Genomic DNA, 15410 nt, shown 5'->3' on the forward strand with positions numbered 1-15410 from the left:
CTGGAGACATTCAAGATCAGACTCAGTGTGGCCCTGGGCAGCCTGATTTAGTGGAAGGACTTTTGACTCTTTTCAGTGATTCCCAATCATAGGACAAGGGGCAATGGGCACAAACTAGAACCCAGGAAGTTCCACCTAAACACAAGAAAAATATTTACTTTGAGGATTGCAGAGCACTGGAGCAGGCCACCCAGAGAGGTTGTAGAGTCTCCTTTTCTGGAGAGGTTCCAACCCCACGTGGACATTGTGATCCTGGGCAACCTGCTGTGGGTGACCCTGCTTTAGCAGCAGGGTTGGACTGGATGTTCCCCAGAGGTCTCTTCCAACCCCACCATGCTAGGATTCTGTATTTGTATGTCTGTTAAAATTCATTTTCTTTGTGTGTTTCAGAGCCTATTGTGCAGTCCCCAGAGACTCAGAGGGTGGTTTGCAGGACTTTGGGAAGCAAGCACAGCAGCTGCTGTCTGCAGTGATTGCCACAGAGGAGAAGTTTGGAACCAGACTTCCCATTCTGTTCCTCCGAGGGTCTGTAAGTGATAGACAAGTTTCTTGTGTGTGTTCTGAGAGTGGAGGTGCTGTTAGTGTCCCACCAAACAATACCTGGATCTGTGGCATGTGTACACACACACAGAGGGATATATTTAGTACCTTTTTCTTGGAGAGCTGAGTATCTGCAGAGGTTGTCTGGATTTTTCTGAACCTGTTCAGCAACACTTCCCATGCAGCAAGCTGGATTTTTTCTCTGCTCTGTTGAGACTTTACTGGCACTGCTGTGTCCAGCTCTGGAGCCCTCAGGAGAAGAAGAACATGGACCTGTTAGAGTGGGTCAAGAAAAGGGCACAAAATATTCAGAGGATGGAATACAGGCTGCACTAGGATGACTTTATTTGCTGCTCTGGATGTCTTAGTTGTTCCTGTGACCCCTTCCATATAAGAAGGGAGATGTTTTTGCAGTTCTGTGGACGAAGTGTAGGTTTGTCACAGAATGATAGGAATTAGAGGGGACCTTTGGAGATCGTTGAGTCCAATCCCCCTGCCAGAGCAGGGTCACCTAGGGCAGGTCACACAGGAATCCATCCAGGTGGGTTTTCAAAGTTCCCCTCACACTGAAAATGTTTTTCCTTATGTTCCTGTGGAACCTTCCAGAGGAGGTTGCACCCATTGCCCCTTGTTCTGTCATTGGACAGCACTGAGAAGAGCCTGGCTCTGTCCTCCCTCCTCTTGAGGACATGTTCCTCACATCCCAAGTTTTTTGGTTTACTGATGTCTCAATCTGCTTTTGTGGATGAGAAGGTTCTTTTAAGGACACCCCAAATGAAACCAAGTAGTTGGTTGAGAAAATCACTTGAATCTTATTTCACTTACATGTGCAGGAGGAAAAGTTAGACATAAAGAAAAGGAAGAAAAGCAAGAAATAACAAATGCAAAGAGGTAGATAGACACCACCATGGATCCTGTGGTATCTCACAGGACTGGAGGACTTGAGATACCCTTCTCAAGGGCTTTGGTTGCCATCTTCATGGGACAGTATTGAGACAAACATCTCAGTTTAGCAGCATAACTGCTTACAGCTGGTTATGGTGGAAGCTTTCTCTCACAAGAGAAGTCTGAGCAAATCTTTCCATTTCAGGCCTCTCAACGCTTGCCAAACAGATACCGAAAGCACCCTCTCTTTGGTAGTGGAAAAGAGTGGCCTGAGAACTGGTGGAAGTTGCTCTGCCAACAGCTGATACTGGAAGGATTCCTCAAAGAAGTGTCTGGGCAGAAAGAGTTTACAACCACATGCATGCTTACCCTGAAGGTACTTCTCAGAGTGAAGCTACCCTTTGAAAGCTGCTCTGAGCAATCCATAGCTAAGCTATAGGGTTTGTTTCTTCCAGGGTAGAAATTGGCTGAAAAATGAATCTCCCTCAAATCCAAGTCTTCTACTACAGTCCAATGAAGACCTTAATCTGCACAGACCTTCTAGAAGGTAATTCTTGTGTTCTCTTGGGTGCTTTTTGATTAACTTAAATACAGAGTGTCAGCTTCTGTAGCCTGCTTCTTGAGGGGACTAGGTTGGACAAGAGACTTCAGCACCTCATTTGCACTGGATTTTTTTGTAGATCACTTGATCTTTCCCTTACTGGCATAACACAAGAAATATCAGTGGGAGTGCCTGGATAGACACTTCTGACTGCTGGTATGAGGGCAGCCTTCCAGTACCTGAAGGGGGACACAAGAAAGTTGAGGAGAAATATTTTACAAGGGCTTGTTGTGATAGGATGAGAGGGAATGGGTTGAAGCTGGAAGAGGGGAGATTTAGTCTGGAGATTAGGAAGAAATTCTTTATGGTGAGGGTGGAGAGACACTGGAACAGGTTGCCTAGGGAGGCTGTGGATGCCCCCTCCCTGAAGGATGAGGCCTTGAGCAACCTGGTCTAGTGGAAGGTATCACTGCCCATGGAAGCGGGGTGGAGCTAGATGATCTTGGAGGCCCCTTCCAGCTGAAACCATTCTGTGATTCTATGAATTTGGTTTGATTAAGATGTGATTAATCTTACTCCAGCAGCAGACCTGTACCTCTCCTCTCAATGCAGCACTCCCCGGATGTGAAAGGAACAAAGCAGTCACCAGTCAAGCAGGTCTGTGTAAGGACACCTCCTCCTCTGCTCTGTGGTCCATGCTTGCTCACATTCAAATCTTGCAAGGGTATCATGGGGTCACCAGATGGATATTTTGCTGCTAAGAGCAACTTCAGAAACCCTGGGAAATGAACACTTTTGTTCTCTTTTTTTTTTTTTTTTTCCCTCATAGATGTCTCTGTATGAAATGTTTTCATATGACAGAAAAGGTAAAAATTCTCCAAGCAGCAGCAATGTGCTTAACAGGTACAGTATTCTAAATTAAACCAGAATTGTCTGATTTTGACACTTAACAGGGATAGTGGTTATAGGATGATCCTTAAACCCAGCTTTTCCTATGGGAAGTGATTGTAAAAATGCTTTTGATATCAGGCTTGATAGGGTTCTGAGCAACATGATCTAGTTGGGGATTCACAGATTGACAGATTGCATTGGGTTGGAAGGGACCCTCAAAGGTCATCTTGTCCAAGCCCCTCTGCAGTCAGCAGGGATCAGGCTGCTCAGGGCTACACCAAGCCTGACCTTGAATGTCTTCAGGACTGGGCTCTCAACCACATCCCCTGGCAAACTGTTGCAGTATTTCATCAGCCTCATTGTGAAGAGCTTCCTCTTGATGTCTAAGCTGCTCCAGTTTCAAATCTTGTCCTCATCCTATCACCACAAGCCCTTCTGAACAGTCCCTCCCCAGCCTTCCTGTAGGTCCCCTTCCCTGCTTCCCTCAGGGAGATTGGACCAGATGACCTTCAGAGATCATTTCCAACCCAGTGCATTCTGTGATCCTAAGTGCAAACTTTCTCACTGCTATTACTTCAAATCCAAGCAAGAAAAGTAGCAAATGTTGGTAAAAGGAAGGAATTCTTGACAGTGAGGGTAGAGAGGCACTGGAACAGGGAGGTCATGGATGTCCCCTCCCTGAAGGTATTCAAGGTCAGGTTGGATGAGGCCTTGAGCAACCTGGGCTAGTGGGAGGTGTCCCTGCCCATGGCAGGGGGATCGGAACTGGATGATCTTTAAGGTCCCTTCCAACCCAAACCATTCTATGAATCTCTGAAAAATGGAGCAATAGGACATGTAGACTGGATACTCCTCCTGGGCCCATGGTTTATGCCTTTGTGATGGTTGAAAGAAATGCAGAACAGGGTTATTTCAACCCAGTTTGCAAATAGTTCAGGTACCCAAAAAAAAAAAAAAAGTGACGAAGTTGTGATGCTCTTAAAGCTGGCAGAACCGAACATGTGCCTTGTGCAGGACTTGTAAGAGAGCAGGTAGGTTTCTGCCTCCCTGCACCAGTCTGGAGAAGACTGAGATCAAGTTGAGGCTCCCTCAGGTCAAGTAATTTGTTTCCTGACTGCTGTGGTGCTTCAGATTAAGCCCACCTTGAATTTCTGAGCAGTTCAGGTCCTCCTCCAGGCATACAGCTTGATTCTCCCATCCAGAGGAAAATAGGATGTGTCACTTAAGCTGAATAATTGCCACTGTAGCCATGTAAAGAAAAAAATAATTTCAGGGACGGCTGCAAAGTATTATTTCATACTTTGCTTAGGAAATGATGCTCTTATTACAGCCTGTCTGCTAACAGATCTCTCAGTATAATCATAGCAATCTAATTTAGGGGCAGTTGTCCCAAAATGTGTAAGCCCATGGAGTGGTGGCTGTGCTGCTGCTCTCTAGGCAGACATGCCTAGTGGTAGCATCAGCTAATTCTGCTCACAGCACAGCAGCAGTGGTCTTTGTCACTGATGTTTTGGAAGTTATGAATTCTTTTTGGCCAGGATTCATGTTAGCATTTTCTCACAAAACTCCAATTCCACCTGCTTGAGCTTTGTACAGGAAGAGACTATTTCTAAGCTACAGGACCAGACAGAGGAAGTTTTTTTACCTTTAGGGATGCTGCTGATTCTGCCCCAACCAGCATCCAGTCCTGTGTGAGTGCACAAAGTGCCAGAACACAGTCTGATGGTGCTGTCAGAGAAGGCTAAGTGAGCTGAGCTGCTGTTCTGCCACAGCCTTGTGCCACACTGATGAACAAATTGGTCTAACACAAGGTTTGTTTCACACTGCTTTGTTTTCTGTTAGTTTTGCAGAGCGCTCACCACTGAGGAGATCACCTTTGAAGCCCCCAGAACCTGCTTCATCACGAGAAAAAGAACTAGAGGTAAGATTTGAGAAGAGAAGATAATCCATGAAATACACAGAATGAGAGCACGGTAGGGGTTGGAAGGGACCTCTGGGGGGTCCAGAGGTGGTGGAGTCCCATCCCTGGAAGTGTTTAAGAAATGTGTGGACATGGCACGTGGGGATGTGGTTTAGGAGGCGTGGTGGTGTTGGGTTGATGGTTGGACTGAATGATCATAGAGGGCTTTTCCAACCAAAACAATTCTATGATTTAGTTTGGTTTAGTTTAGATTTCTATGGTTTAGTGGCAGACTTGGCACTGTTAGATCATAGAGCCCAACTGTAAACCTTAAGGGTCTTTTCCAAGCTAAATGATTCTATGATTCTATGCCTGTGTGAGTGATCTAGAGCTGCTTCATGAGAATTTGGCTTTGTGCTTCACAGACTGCTCTGTATGGCAAGTTGCTGACTGCTAGACAGAAGGTAGCTAATGAGAAGGTAATTCCTCCAGCTGTCTTGGCAACCAATAAGATCCTGGTGGAGATGGCCCGACTAAGGTAAAGGCAGCATGGGTGCATGTTGTGCAAACTGAGCAGCTTGCAAGCCAAGTCACAAATCCCTTTTCTGCTTTTTTGGTGGAGGAGCAGCTCCTCCTGAGGATCTTGGTCTGCTCTAATACCCCTAATACCAGTAGACCACTGACTGGTGTGATTTAAACTGTTTACTGACATCAGACTTGCTTCTTCACTCTAGTTCTTAGTAAAATGACCCCAAATAATGACTTGGACTTTGTATCCAAACCTCCTGTCAAGTTGCCCAGTCAGAGGGAGAGGGGAAGAGTACTTTCTCTTAATCTTTACCTTTCCACCTGCTTCTCCCAGGTGTTCTCATTTTAATATGTCCTTATCTTGCTAAGGGTCAGCTACAGGTCAGGAGTTGTTCCCTTCCCTTGGGTAACTCTGGAGTATAAAAGAACAAACACAATTTACTGTTGCTCTCACTTGCTGAAAAGGGGAAAATTCCAGCATTTTTTTCCTCATTGAGAGGGTGTTGTGAGGCAGCTCAGCTGGTAATGTACCTGAAGTGCCTTCCCTGGCTACTAAAAGGCACTAGACACTCCTATTTTTGGAATGTGTGTGTTATTTCATGGAAGAGCTCTGGGCTTATGTGCTCTTGGGAGGTAGAAAGTAAATAAAGAGATGTGGTAAGGCTGGTCCTCCAAAGTATTAAGCAGCAGACTTGAAGGTTTTTGCTGTGGTCAGGCTTTGTGATTCAGAAGCACAAAGAGTGAACTGAGTTGCAGAGCTGAGGACACAGTGATAACATTTTCAAGTTTTGACTCACAGATGCATAGCCCAAGTTTGTGTCATTCGCAGACATTTGATGTTCAGAGCACTGGCACAGGACATTTCCATGGCTTTTATTATTCCTCCTAAACCAGGCCTACGACTGTGGAGAATGTGAAGAGAATTGATGGTGTGTCTGAAGCAAAATCTACCATGTTGGTCCCTCTCCTGGCTGAAATTAAGGACTTCTGCCAAGCAAATGGCTTGCAGGTATGACTCACTCAAGTGTCTGCTGCTCTGTAACAACCTTACAGACATGATTTTGGTCTGCAGCTGTCAGATTTCTCCTTCAGCTTGTCCTGGTCACACCTCTTCCATCCAAGCATGGTAGTGGAACTTGTTAGCCTTGCACAAAACCAGGGCTTTGAAATCTGGATGTGCTCCTTGGCAATGAGATTGGGACCTGACTGATGTTCTAGATTGGAGTGGACATCTTTCAAGTCCTGAACATCATTCTAAAGGTCACTTATCTGACCAGATTGAGTGACTAATAGGTACTGTATTGTTGAGAGCTTAGTGCTAGTTATTGTTTGGGGTTGGAGGCCAAAGGCCTTCCTTCAGCATAGTTTGAGTTGAGCCTTGGAGGGCAGGGCTTTGTTTCCTCCAAGTTTCTTCTTATCAGACTAGCAGATGACCTTTTCTTTCCAGTTGCTGGAAATATTCCCTCACAGTTAATTTTTAACTCTTGTCTTTCAATAGAGTGACTCCCATCAGTCCCTGTGGTGAGACACACCACTACAGAGGGGCCACAGAGCAGAGAATTAGAGGAATTAGGAAGCAGAAAGCTGTTAGGATCTAGGAATGGGAAACAAAACCATTCCTAGTTTATTTTCAAGATGTGTTGAGCAAAAGATAAAAACAATTGTAGGATTTTCCCATGCCAAGCAGCCAACTGAATGCCAGTTTGTGTAGTGAGCAACACCTAGGAAGCTGTCTTGACCTAGACACTGTTTTTCTGGTTAGTGTTTTTTCTTTGCAAGCCCTTTGGACAGTCCCATGCTTGGTTTAAGATGGGAATATGTGGCTGTCCATCTGGATTCCTCCTTTGCTTTGGTTGATTTTTGTGGAACATGGACTCGTGTTCAAAACCAACCTCTATAGAGATGAATGGCTCCAGTTTTAGGCTCTTTCAGATAACTTCAGGTAATGTGAGGCTGATCCATTGGTTGTTACTGCATTAGAATTCTCCTCAATCCTCTTTTTCTGCCTTAGACTGATGCCTTCCCCACATCTGGATTTAAAGGTCAGAAGGAAACATCTTCAGGAGCCCTCTCTCCCTCAGAGCATGTCACATATGTCCTGTTTCATGAGAAAAATCTCTCTGTGGTAAGCTCTTCCCTGTGGAGATCCCTTCCTCTTTGAAAACTGAAGGAGGTCAACTGCATCATAGCTATTTAGCAGGAGGCATCTGGAGCTTTGGGCCAGAAATCTCATGAAGAAGGAGCTGGGTTGATCTGTTTCCTTTGTGGCTGAAGTTGCTGGGATAGAGCTGCCCCAGGGTGGAAAGGGGGTGGTAGCAAGTGCTGTGACATGAGGTGTGAGCAATAGTGACCCTCTGAGGTGGCCACACGTCACCCTGCCTCTGTAGAACCTCCCATCACCTGAAGTAACCTCAAGCTTAGCTGTTGCACTCAAGCTATGAAGTAGTAACCTCAAAGGATGCTCTTTACAAGCTGGAGGTAAATATTGAGAGTAATGAAAGGTTCTGAGGAGTTTTGTTGCACTATTCTTTGTGAATATCCCCTCTTTGATTTTTGGAGAGTAGGAGGTGGCCAGGTTTGGAGGTTTTGCACTTCAGCCATCTGAATTTCTTTTGTATTTGTTTCCCTAGAGGACTATAAGTGAGACCAGATCTTTGCCTCTTTCTGAGGTTGGCACTCACCTGCTCCAGGCAATGAAAGCTGGCTACCCTGTCAACCTGCAGCGAGCAGGATTGACTCCTGAAGTTCAACAGGTCATTGCTGATGTTATCCACAATCCTCCCATTAACTCAGGTGAGTATCACAGCTCTTATCTGATGCCTCTCATGACAGTGGCATACAGAGAAAGGAATGAAAACCTGATAGCTCAGCTGCTGCTTCAGGTAAAACCCATTTCTTGAAGGTCTGTGGCAAAGTAGACCATGGCAACTCCAGGGTCATTGCTTTCCTTTCAAGACTATGTTGTAAAATAAAGCAATTGTGATTCATTAAAGAGCAACACAGAGTAGCCCATTACAAATCCTGCCACTCAGTTGTGTGAAGGTTGGAAAGATTCACTCTCAAATCTGTATTTCCTCAAGTGGTTCTGGAGAAACATCAGCCTGGCCAAGTCTTTTTGTAGGTACTGGAGTCTATACAAAATAGACTGAAGAGCTGGTGAATCTCCTCAGTGCAACTTCTCTGCAAGATACTTGTTCATGATAAGGAGGCTGAGAAATGCAAGAAGTGATCCTGATGTTTTAGGACAGACAGTTTGTCTGAGCACAAATGAGGTCCAGTTCTGGGCCTCTCAGTTCAAGAAGGACCTCAGGGAACTGCTTGAAAGAGTCCAGCACAGAGCCACAAAGCTGCTGCAGGCAGTGGAACATCTCCCTGCTGAGGCCAGGCTGAGGGAGCTGGGGCTCTGGAGCTGGGAGCAGAGGAGCCTGAGGGGTGACCTTGTTCCTGCTGATAAAGAGGTGCAGGGCAGTGTGGGGGGAACAGAGCCAGGCTCTGCTCAGGGATGTCCAAGGACAGCACAAGAGGCACTGGGGGCAAGCTGGAGCAGAGGAGGTTCCATGGGAACAGAAGGGAAAACTTTGTCCCTGTGAGGGTGGCAGAGCCCTGGAGCAGGCTGCCCAGAGAGGTTGTGGAGTCTCCTTCTTTGAAGACATTCCAAACCCACCTGGATGTGTTCCTGTGTGACCTGCCCTGGGTGACCCTGCTCTGGCAGGGGGGTTGGACTTGAATGATCTTTGGAGGTGGCTTCCAACCCCTACCATTCTGTGATTCTGTGAGGTGGGGATTTATCCCATAAGCTTATGAACTGTTTTCTTACAAGTCAAACCCATTGCTTTATTTTTCAGTCTTTCCCCTATCTTAATCTATCCTGTGCTTTAATGAGGCAGGAGGATTAAAACCCAGTTAATATTGGTTTTGTGTTTTGTTTTGTTTTTTGTTGGTTTTTTTTTTCCCAAGACACCACCAAAATTCAAGCAATTAGAAAACTTGTTCCAGGAAATATCGAAACATACCTCATCAGCATGACTGTGGCATTGTTGGAGAAAAAGGGTAGAGAGAAATCTCAGGATGGCTCAAGTGTCAGAAGAATGTTGGTGTGGTCAGATGAGCATCAGAAAAAATCAGGAGCAGATCAAGCAGGCAAGGAAGATGCCTCATGGAGTGAAAAACAGGTTAGTAAAAGAAGGTATAAAACCATCTCTACCCTAGTAAGTCCTGGACTTGCAGACAGGCACTTGAAAAGTCCACAACCACAGTTTAATAGTGGCCTCAGAGAAGGGATGAACATTTTTTTGCTGTTGTCTAGCCCTTTGGGATGTCTTCTGTAAAATTCTGCATTTACAGTAGCTGAGGCAGTGGAGAAAAAACTGAAATCCAAGGTTCTCCCCAGGATGAAAATCTTTAAGCTGGATCCTTCATAGCCAGATGTATTTTTCTTGCAGCCCTGAGTGCTGTTTGGTTTCTATGTATTTGAGCCTTCCTTTTCCTGAACTTGACCTCCTGACATTCTAATTGCATGAGCTCTGATTACTTTTTTTCTGCTCCTGTTAGCTGCTGGAGCTAATAACAGAATGAGATGCTATTAGAAATCAAATTAATGCTCTACAAATGAGTAGACTGCAAATCAAAAGCTAATCCAAATAGTCTTCATTTATTCCTCCTTCAGAAGATATCCTGATTCTAATAATTCCCTGTAGCAAACAGCTTTTCAGTCTGCTAATGAACACTCTTGGATTTTAACAGCCTTGCATTGCTGCTGCTTTTACAGGGTAATTTGAGCAATCCAACGTTGAAGGAAGGAGCAGAGAAAACCCATCTGCAAGTGGTGCCTTTGCCTTTGGTAAGCAGCTGCTCTTGCTGTGAGAAAGCACATGGGAGACTTGCCATTAGTGATGCTCTTGGAGCTGATCCCAAAATCTCACCTTGGCTCTTCTAGCCTCTGACCGGCAGCATTATGTAGAAATCAGGAATGTGCTCAAAATGCTTTTTTCTTAGCTGAAACACTTGCTGTAAAATCACATTTGACAACACACCACTTGAGTCAGCAGCAAGGATTTCGAGTTCTTAAGGGCCACAGGGATGGAGGAAATATTCTTCCCCACTGCACAAAATATCCCAAGTTCCAGTTCCCTTGTGTTTGAAATGGATGTACTTCACTTGCTCACATTTTGTGATGGAGTAGATCAGAAACAGCTTGTGAACAAAACTAGAAATGGGTAGATTCAGATTGGATGTTAGAAATTCTTCCCCATAAGGGTGGTGAGACATTGGAACAGGTTGTCCAGGGAGGTGGTAGAAGCCTCATCTGTGGAGGTGTTTAAGGCCAGGCTGGATGTGGCTCTGAGCAACCTGCTGTAGTGTGAGGTGTCCCTGCCTACGGCTGGGGGGTTGGAACTGGATGATCCTTGAGGTCACTTCCAAGCCTAACTGTTCAATGATTCTATGATCTTGTTAAGCAGAGGGGTTAGAACTCTGTTTGCAATTACAAACTCTTTTCCCTGCACACCATAGCATTTGCATTGAATCTGGTTTGTGCAGACTCAAGCTTTAATGCTGTCATCCCTGTAACAGCCAGCTTCCTCAGTGTCACGTGGAAAGGCCTCCCAGAGCACAGATGACAGCCAGGCAGGGAGCAGAGGGGCAGCAGGCCACCCAAGCCCCATCGCCTTGGCCTGCTGGAATCAGCCTGCCCTCGGTCGTCATGAGGAGGAGCTGCTTGCTGACTCTCAGCCAAAGGTGAGACTGTGCCTGCAGCTCTGTGCCAGGAGCAGATGATGCTGATCTTTAACAAATCAAAATCCCAGCTGCTGCCTGCATTCTTTACTCTGGCCAAAAACCTTGGCCTGAATGACCAGACACCTCTTGTTCATCTCCTTGATTCAGTAACAGCACACTGCTTTCACTGCCCAGACAAGATGCATTCTTCAACCAGAGTAAGTGCAGAGTCTTACACCTGGGGAGAAACAACTCCATGCACCAGTACAGGTTAGGGGTTGATCTGCTGCAAAGCAGCTCTCTGAAATCCTGGTGGACAACAGGTTACTCCATGGGACAGCAATGTGTGTGCCTTTGTGGCCAAGGAGGCCAATGGTCTCCTGGGGTGCATTAGGAAGAGTGTGGCCAGCAGGTCAAGGGAGGTTCTTCTCCTGCTCTACTCTGCCCTGGTGAGGCCACATCTGAAGTCTTGTGTCCAGTTCTGGACTCCTCAGTCCAAGAGGACAGGGATGTACTGGAGAGAGTCCAATGGAGGCTACAAGGATGTTGAAGGGAGTGGAAGATCTCTGATGGGGAAAGGCTGAGAGCCCTGGGGCTGGAGAGGAGAAAACTGAGAGGAGATCTTATGAATGTATATAAATCTCTGCAGGGTGGGTGTCAAGAAGTGGCCAGGCTCCTTTCAGTGGTGTCCTGTGACAGGACAAGGGGCAGTGAACACAAACTGGAACCCAAGAGTTCTACCTCAACATGAGGAGAAACTTCTTTGGTGTGAGGCTGCTGGAGCCCTGGAGCAGGCTGCCCAGAGTGGTTGTGGAGTCTTTCTCTAGAGACTTCAAAGACCCCTCTGGATGTGTTCCTGTGTGACTTGCTCTAGGTGACCCTGCTTTGGCAGGGGGGTGGACTTGATCTCCAGAGACCCCTTCAAATCCCCACTATTCTATGGTTCAGTGAAATGTGCCACTTCCACAGCCATCAGCCTGCTAGAGAGAGATTGTCCCACAGTAAGTCTTGTCATCCATCTACTGGCAGATGCTTCCAGCACAATATTTGGCTCCCTTTTTGCCTTTTCAGATCTGTGAGATCTTTACTCTGATCCCATTAGGGATTTGTGCACTGGTTGCATGAGCATACAAATAGTGCTTCTGAAAGGAGCTTGTGTGGGCTAACCAGCACTAATTGCTGTACAGCTTGCTTCAGTTTGAAGCTGTGAATGTAAAACATGCTGCAGACAAATGAGTATTCATGGTCTAGTCAGCATGACTCCTAAATAGCAGAGTTGGGTATCTTATTCAAACACAGTGTAACTTTATCTTTTGGGTTGCTGGTGTTAAACTTCAGGGAACTTCCAGAACATAGTTTCCAAGCAAATCCCCTTTGTTGTGACACAGAAAGAAATCATGAGTGATGTCATGGTCCCTGCACCTTTCCTGCTTTACCCAAGTTTGAGCTGGGAAGTCTGGAGTGGGGTACATACCTCTTGATGGTGTTGCATTGCAGCAACCTCTTCCCCGGCTGTAGATTGATGATCCTGAAGCATTTTGTTTCCAGAGCAGCTTGCCAACCCTGTTCATCCTGAGACGAACCTCTCAGCAGAGATTTGGTCCTCCGTAGTTTAAAATGCCATGGCTGAAGGATGAACAGAAACCCAGCTATCTCCTAGCTTAAAGGAACTCACAGCTTTGTGTTGCCATAGCATCACTTCCCACCACAGTACAAGAGCTGCACCCACCAGTCATGGAGACCAATGAATGTTCAGACTCTTCTTGAGGGGTTTGAGTCTTGAAGAAGGAAAATGTGCCTTGCACAGTTGGTGACAGGCCCCTGCTGCTGTGTTTTTTGTGTTCCAGTTGCTTTTTCTCAAGTAGCTGTACTGATGATTTGTCACTGGTTTGGGGCAGCTGCTTTTCCTTCCTCCCTGGGCTGTTTTTTTTTTTTTTTCCACAGGTCAAGCTGAGGAGTTGCATTTCCTTTCTTGCCTTGACAGCTGAGGTTGGCTTTTTTTAAGGCAATCCTTAAAAGTCAATGTAAGGGGTAGAGGTGTGCCAATGTACTTTGTTGCTTCAGGCCAAACGTGATTTCCCAGCCTCAGCTCTTGGTTTGATTCTTAGTCCTTCACTTGACTGAACAAGGTGTTTAAGGGAGTCATAAGCTTTCCACTACTCGTGGAGGCAGTTTGTGTCTCCTGCTGAACATGATTTTGGAGAGTTGAGCTGTAAATTAACCCATCCACTACTTGCCTTTTCCAACATGTCTGTTTTCTTCTTCCAGAGCATACCTGCCCCTTTTAAGAGGAAGGTGCCAGAATGGTTTAAAACCTCAGAACTAACAGTTCTACCTCTAACGCAGCCGAAGAAGTCCAAAACAGAGGCTAAAAGAGGGATTTTTCGTTGAACAGAGAAAGGAAGATTTATTTTTTAATCTCGTCGAAAAAAAATAACCTTCTTTAAGGAGAATTACTTCACTAACGCAGACTTCCTCTGCTTCATTCCTGCAGCTGCCCCTCGCCCTAGCCTTCGGTGCTTTTTCACTGTATAAAATTTATTATAATAAAAAAAACCAAATCACCTGTTCTCTCGTTGGCGGGGTAGGGAGGGGTTATTGGCGGCCTCCTGGCGCGTCGCCCCGGCAACGGCGCGCCCACTTCCGGGGCGGTGCGTGGTGGCGCGGGGGCTGCCGGGAGGGCGGCATGGGCCAATAGGCGGCGAGCGGCGGCGCACGGCCTGCGCCTCGCGCTCCGGCGGGCGGGTGAGCGAGCGAGCGCGCAGCGGCGGAAGCGGGGCGGGGGCAGGGTCCCTGGGCCGGCAGGCGGCGGCTAGGTCTGAGTCCGCCCGCCTGGTCTGGGGCAGGTGCTGGGAAGGGAGGGAAAGGAAGGTCTCCGTCGGAGGGGCGGCTTCTCAAGGCCCCTGCCCGCCGCCGGCGCTTTGCCCCATCCCGTGGTGCCGCGTATGTCGTTAAACGTAGCGAGGGGCGAGCGTCCTCGGGTTGGTTGCCGGGTGGGCGGTTGTCATGCTGGCAGTTTCCCAGTCTGTGGGTGACATGAGAGTTCCTTGTTAACGTGAGGTGCCTGTCAGGCAAGCGTTGGATCCCGGTGGCTCGGTGTGAAGCCGTGGGGCGTCCCCGGTGCTTTTCCACATCGGTGCGGGTGTGAGGGCTGCTCCCGAAATCACTTTCTCTACCTTCTTGGACGCTAAGGTGGTGTTCTGACAGTGATTCTCCGGTCTCTTAAAGTCGCTGCACAGGAAGAGAAGGCTACAAGCAAACAAACGATTTCATAAGCAGCTATCCCTGCTTCTAAATAACTTCCGACTGTCTAATATCCATCTCTTGCCTTTTTCCTCCACTTCCCCTAACAGAATTATGGATCCAAGCTTACTGAGAGAGCGAGAGCTGTTCAAAAAGCGTGCCCTCTCCACGCCAGCGGTAGAAAAACGTCCAGCGCCATCTTCTGACTCCTCTTCCAAAAAGAAGAAAGCAAAGGTAGAACAAGGGGGCTCCTCAAGCTCCAAGCAAAACACAGGTTGGTGAAAGTCTCCTGTTCAACAGCTGTTCGGTGTGTTCCACCACCAGCCTCTTTAAGGGGCTGTTATCAGCCTGTGAACTTTGCTAGTGGCTGTTGTCATTCTTGCTCTTAAATTGGCTCTTCTTGTGTAGAAATTCATTTGCACAAGGGAAAATCCCACTTCTGCTACCACCTGTGCATGTCAGACCTTGTCCTGTGACTTGTTTGCTGTTACTCAGTTGGAGAAATTGCTGCTGGTCAAATACTTGTATGAAGCCAAGCTTTGATTTGTGGGTTTCTGTGCTTGCTGGACCCACAGGACAAACAGTAACAGTGGCCTTGTTGTTCTCACTGTCTTTCTTGCAAGAGAGGGCCTAGAACTTAATTTTGTTACCTGTAGGTCACAGGCTGTCCATCCATGAGATGGATTTTACAATTTAAATCTTCTCTAACTTATGTTTGAGCTACTGGAAAGAATCCAGCAGAGGCCATGAAGATGCTGAGGGAACTGAAGCATTTTTCAGAGGAAAGGCTGAGAGACCTGGGACTGTTTATCCTGGAAAAGAGCAGCCTGAGAGGGAATCTGATCAATGGTGATCAAGAACTAAAGGTGGGGCAATAGGATGGAACCAGACTCTTTTCAGTAGTGCCCAGTGACAGGACAAGGGGCAGTAGGCACAAACTGGAACCTTGAAGCTTCCATCTGAACAGGAGGAGAAACTTCTTTGCCGTGAGGGTGCCAGAGCACAAGCAGGCTGCCCAGAGAGGCTGTGAAGCCTTCTTCTCTGGAGAGATTCCAGACCTGCCTGGACATTGTGATCCTGGGCAGCCTGCTCTGGGTGACTCTGCTTTAGCAGAAGGGTTGGACTAGATGATCCCAGGGATTCCTTCTAACCTCTGATGCTCTGTTC

At 46.9% G+C, this 15410-nt stretch overlaps 2 protein-coding genes across 2 annotated transcripts in view; both read left to right on the forward strand.

The window, feature by feature from the left end:
• WRN (WRN RecQ like helicase) overlaps positions 1-13391 on the forward strand; it is a 44464-nt gene extending 31073 nt beyond the window's left edge. Inside the window, exons 22-35 of the mRNA XM_054392217.1 lie at positions 391-529; positions 1631-1801; positions 1881-1972; positions 2548-2623; positions 2796-2869; positions 4700-4778; positions 5183-5295; positions 6180-6294; positions 7297-7410; positions 7916-8078; positions 9243-9457; positions 10054-10125; positions 10857-11021; positions 13269-13391. Coding sequence (XP_054248192.1) covers positions 391-529; positions 1631-1801; positions 1881-1972; positions 2548-2623; positions 2796-2869; positions 4700-4778; positions 5183-5295; positions 6180-6294; positions 7297-7410; positions 7916-8078; positions 9243-9457; positions 10054-10125; positions 10857-11021; positions 13269-13391 — 1711 coding nt within the window. The remainder of the gene's footprint in view (positions 1-390; positions 530-1630; positions 1802-1880; positions 1973-2547; positions 2624-2795; positions 2870-4699; positions 4779-5182; positions 5296-6179; positions 6295-7296; positions 7411-7915; positions 8079-9242; positions 9458-10053; positions 10126-10856; positions 11022-13268) is intronic.
• Positions 13392-13719: 328 nt separating this feature from the next.
• Positions 13720-15410, forward strand: part of GTF2E2 (general transcription factor IIE subunit 2) — a 30056-nt gene continuing 28365 nt past the window's right edge. Inside the window, exons 1-2 of the mRNA XM_054392251.1 lie at positions 13720-13745; positions 14354-14517. Coding sequence (XP_054248226.1) covers positions 14358-14517 — 160 coding nt within the window. The 5' untranslated portion in view covers positions 13720-13745; positions 14354-14357. The remainder of the gene's footprint in view (positions 13746-14353; positions 14518-15410) is intronic.

This window comes from Indicator indicator, chromosome 25 (assembly GCF_027791375.1).
Source record: "Indicator indicator isolate 239-I01 chromosome 25, UM_Iind_1.1, whole genome shotgun sequence".
In the NCBI taxonomy this organism is placed as follows: Eukaryota; Metazoa; Chordata; class Aves; order Piciformes; family Indicatoridae; genus Indicator; species Indicator indicator.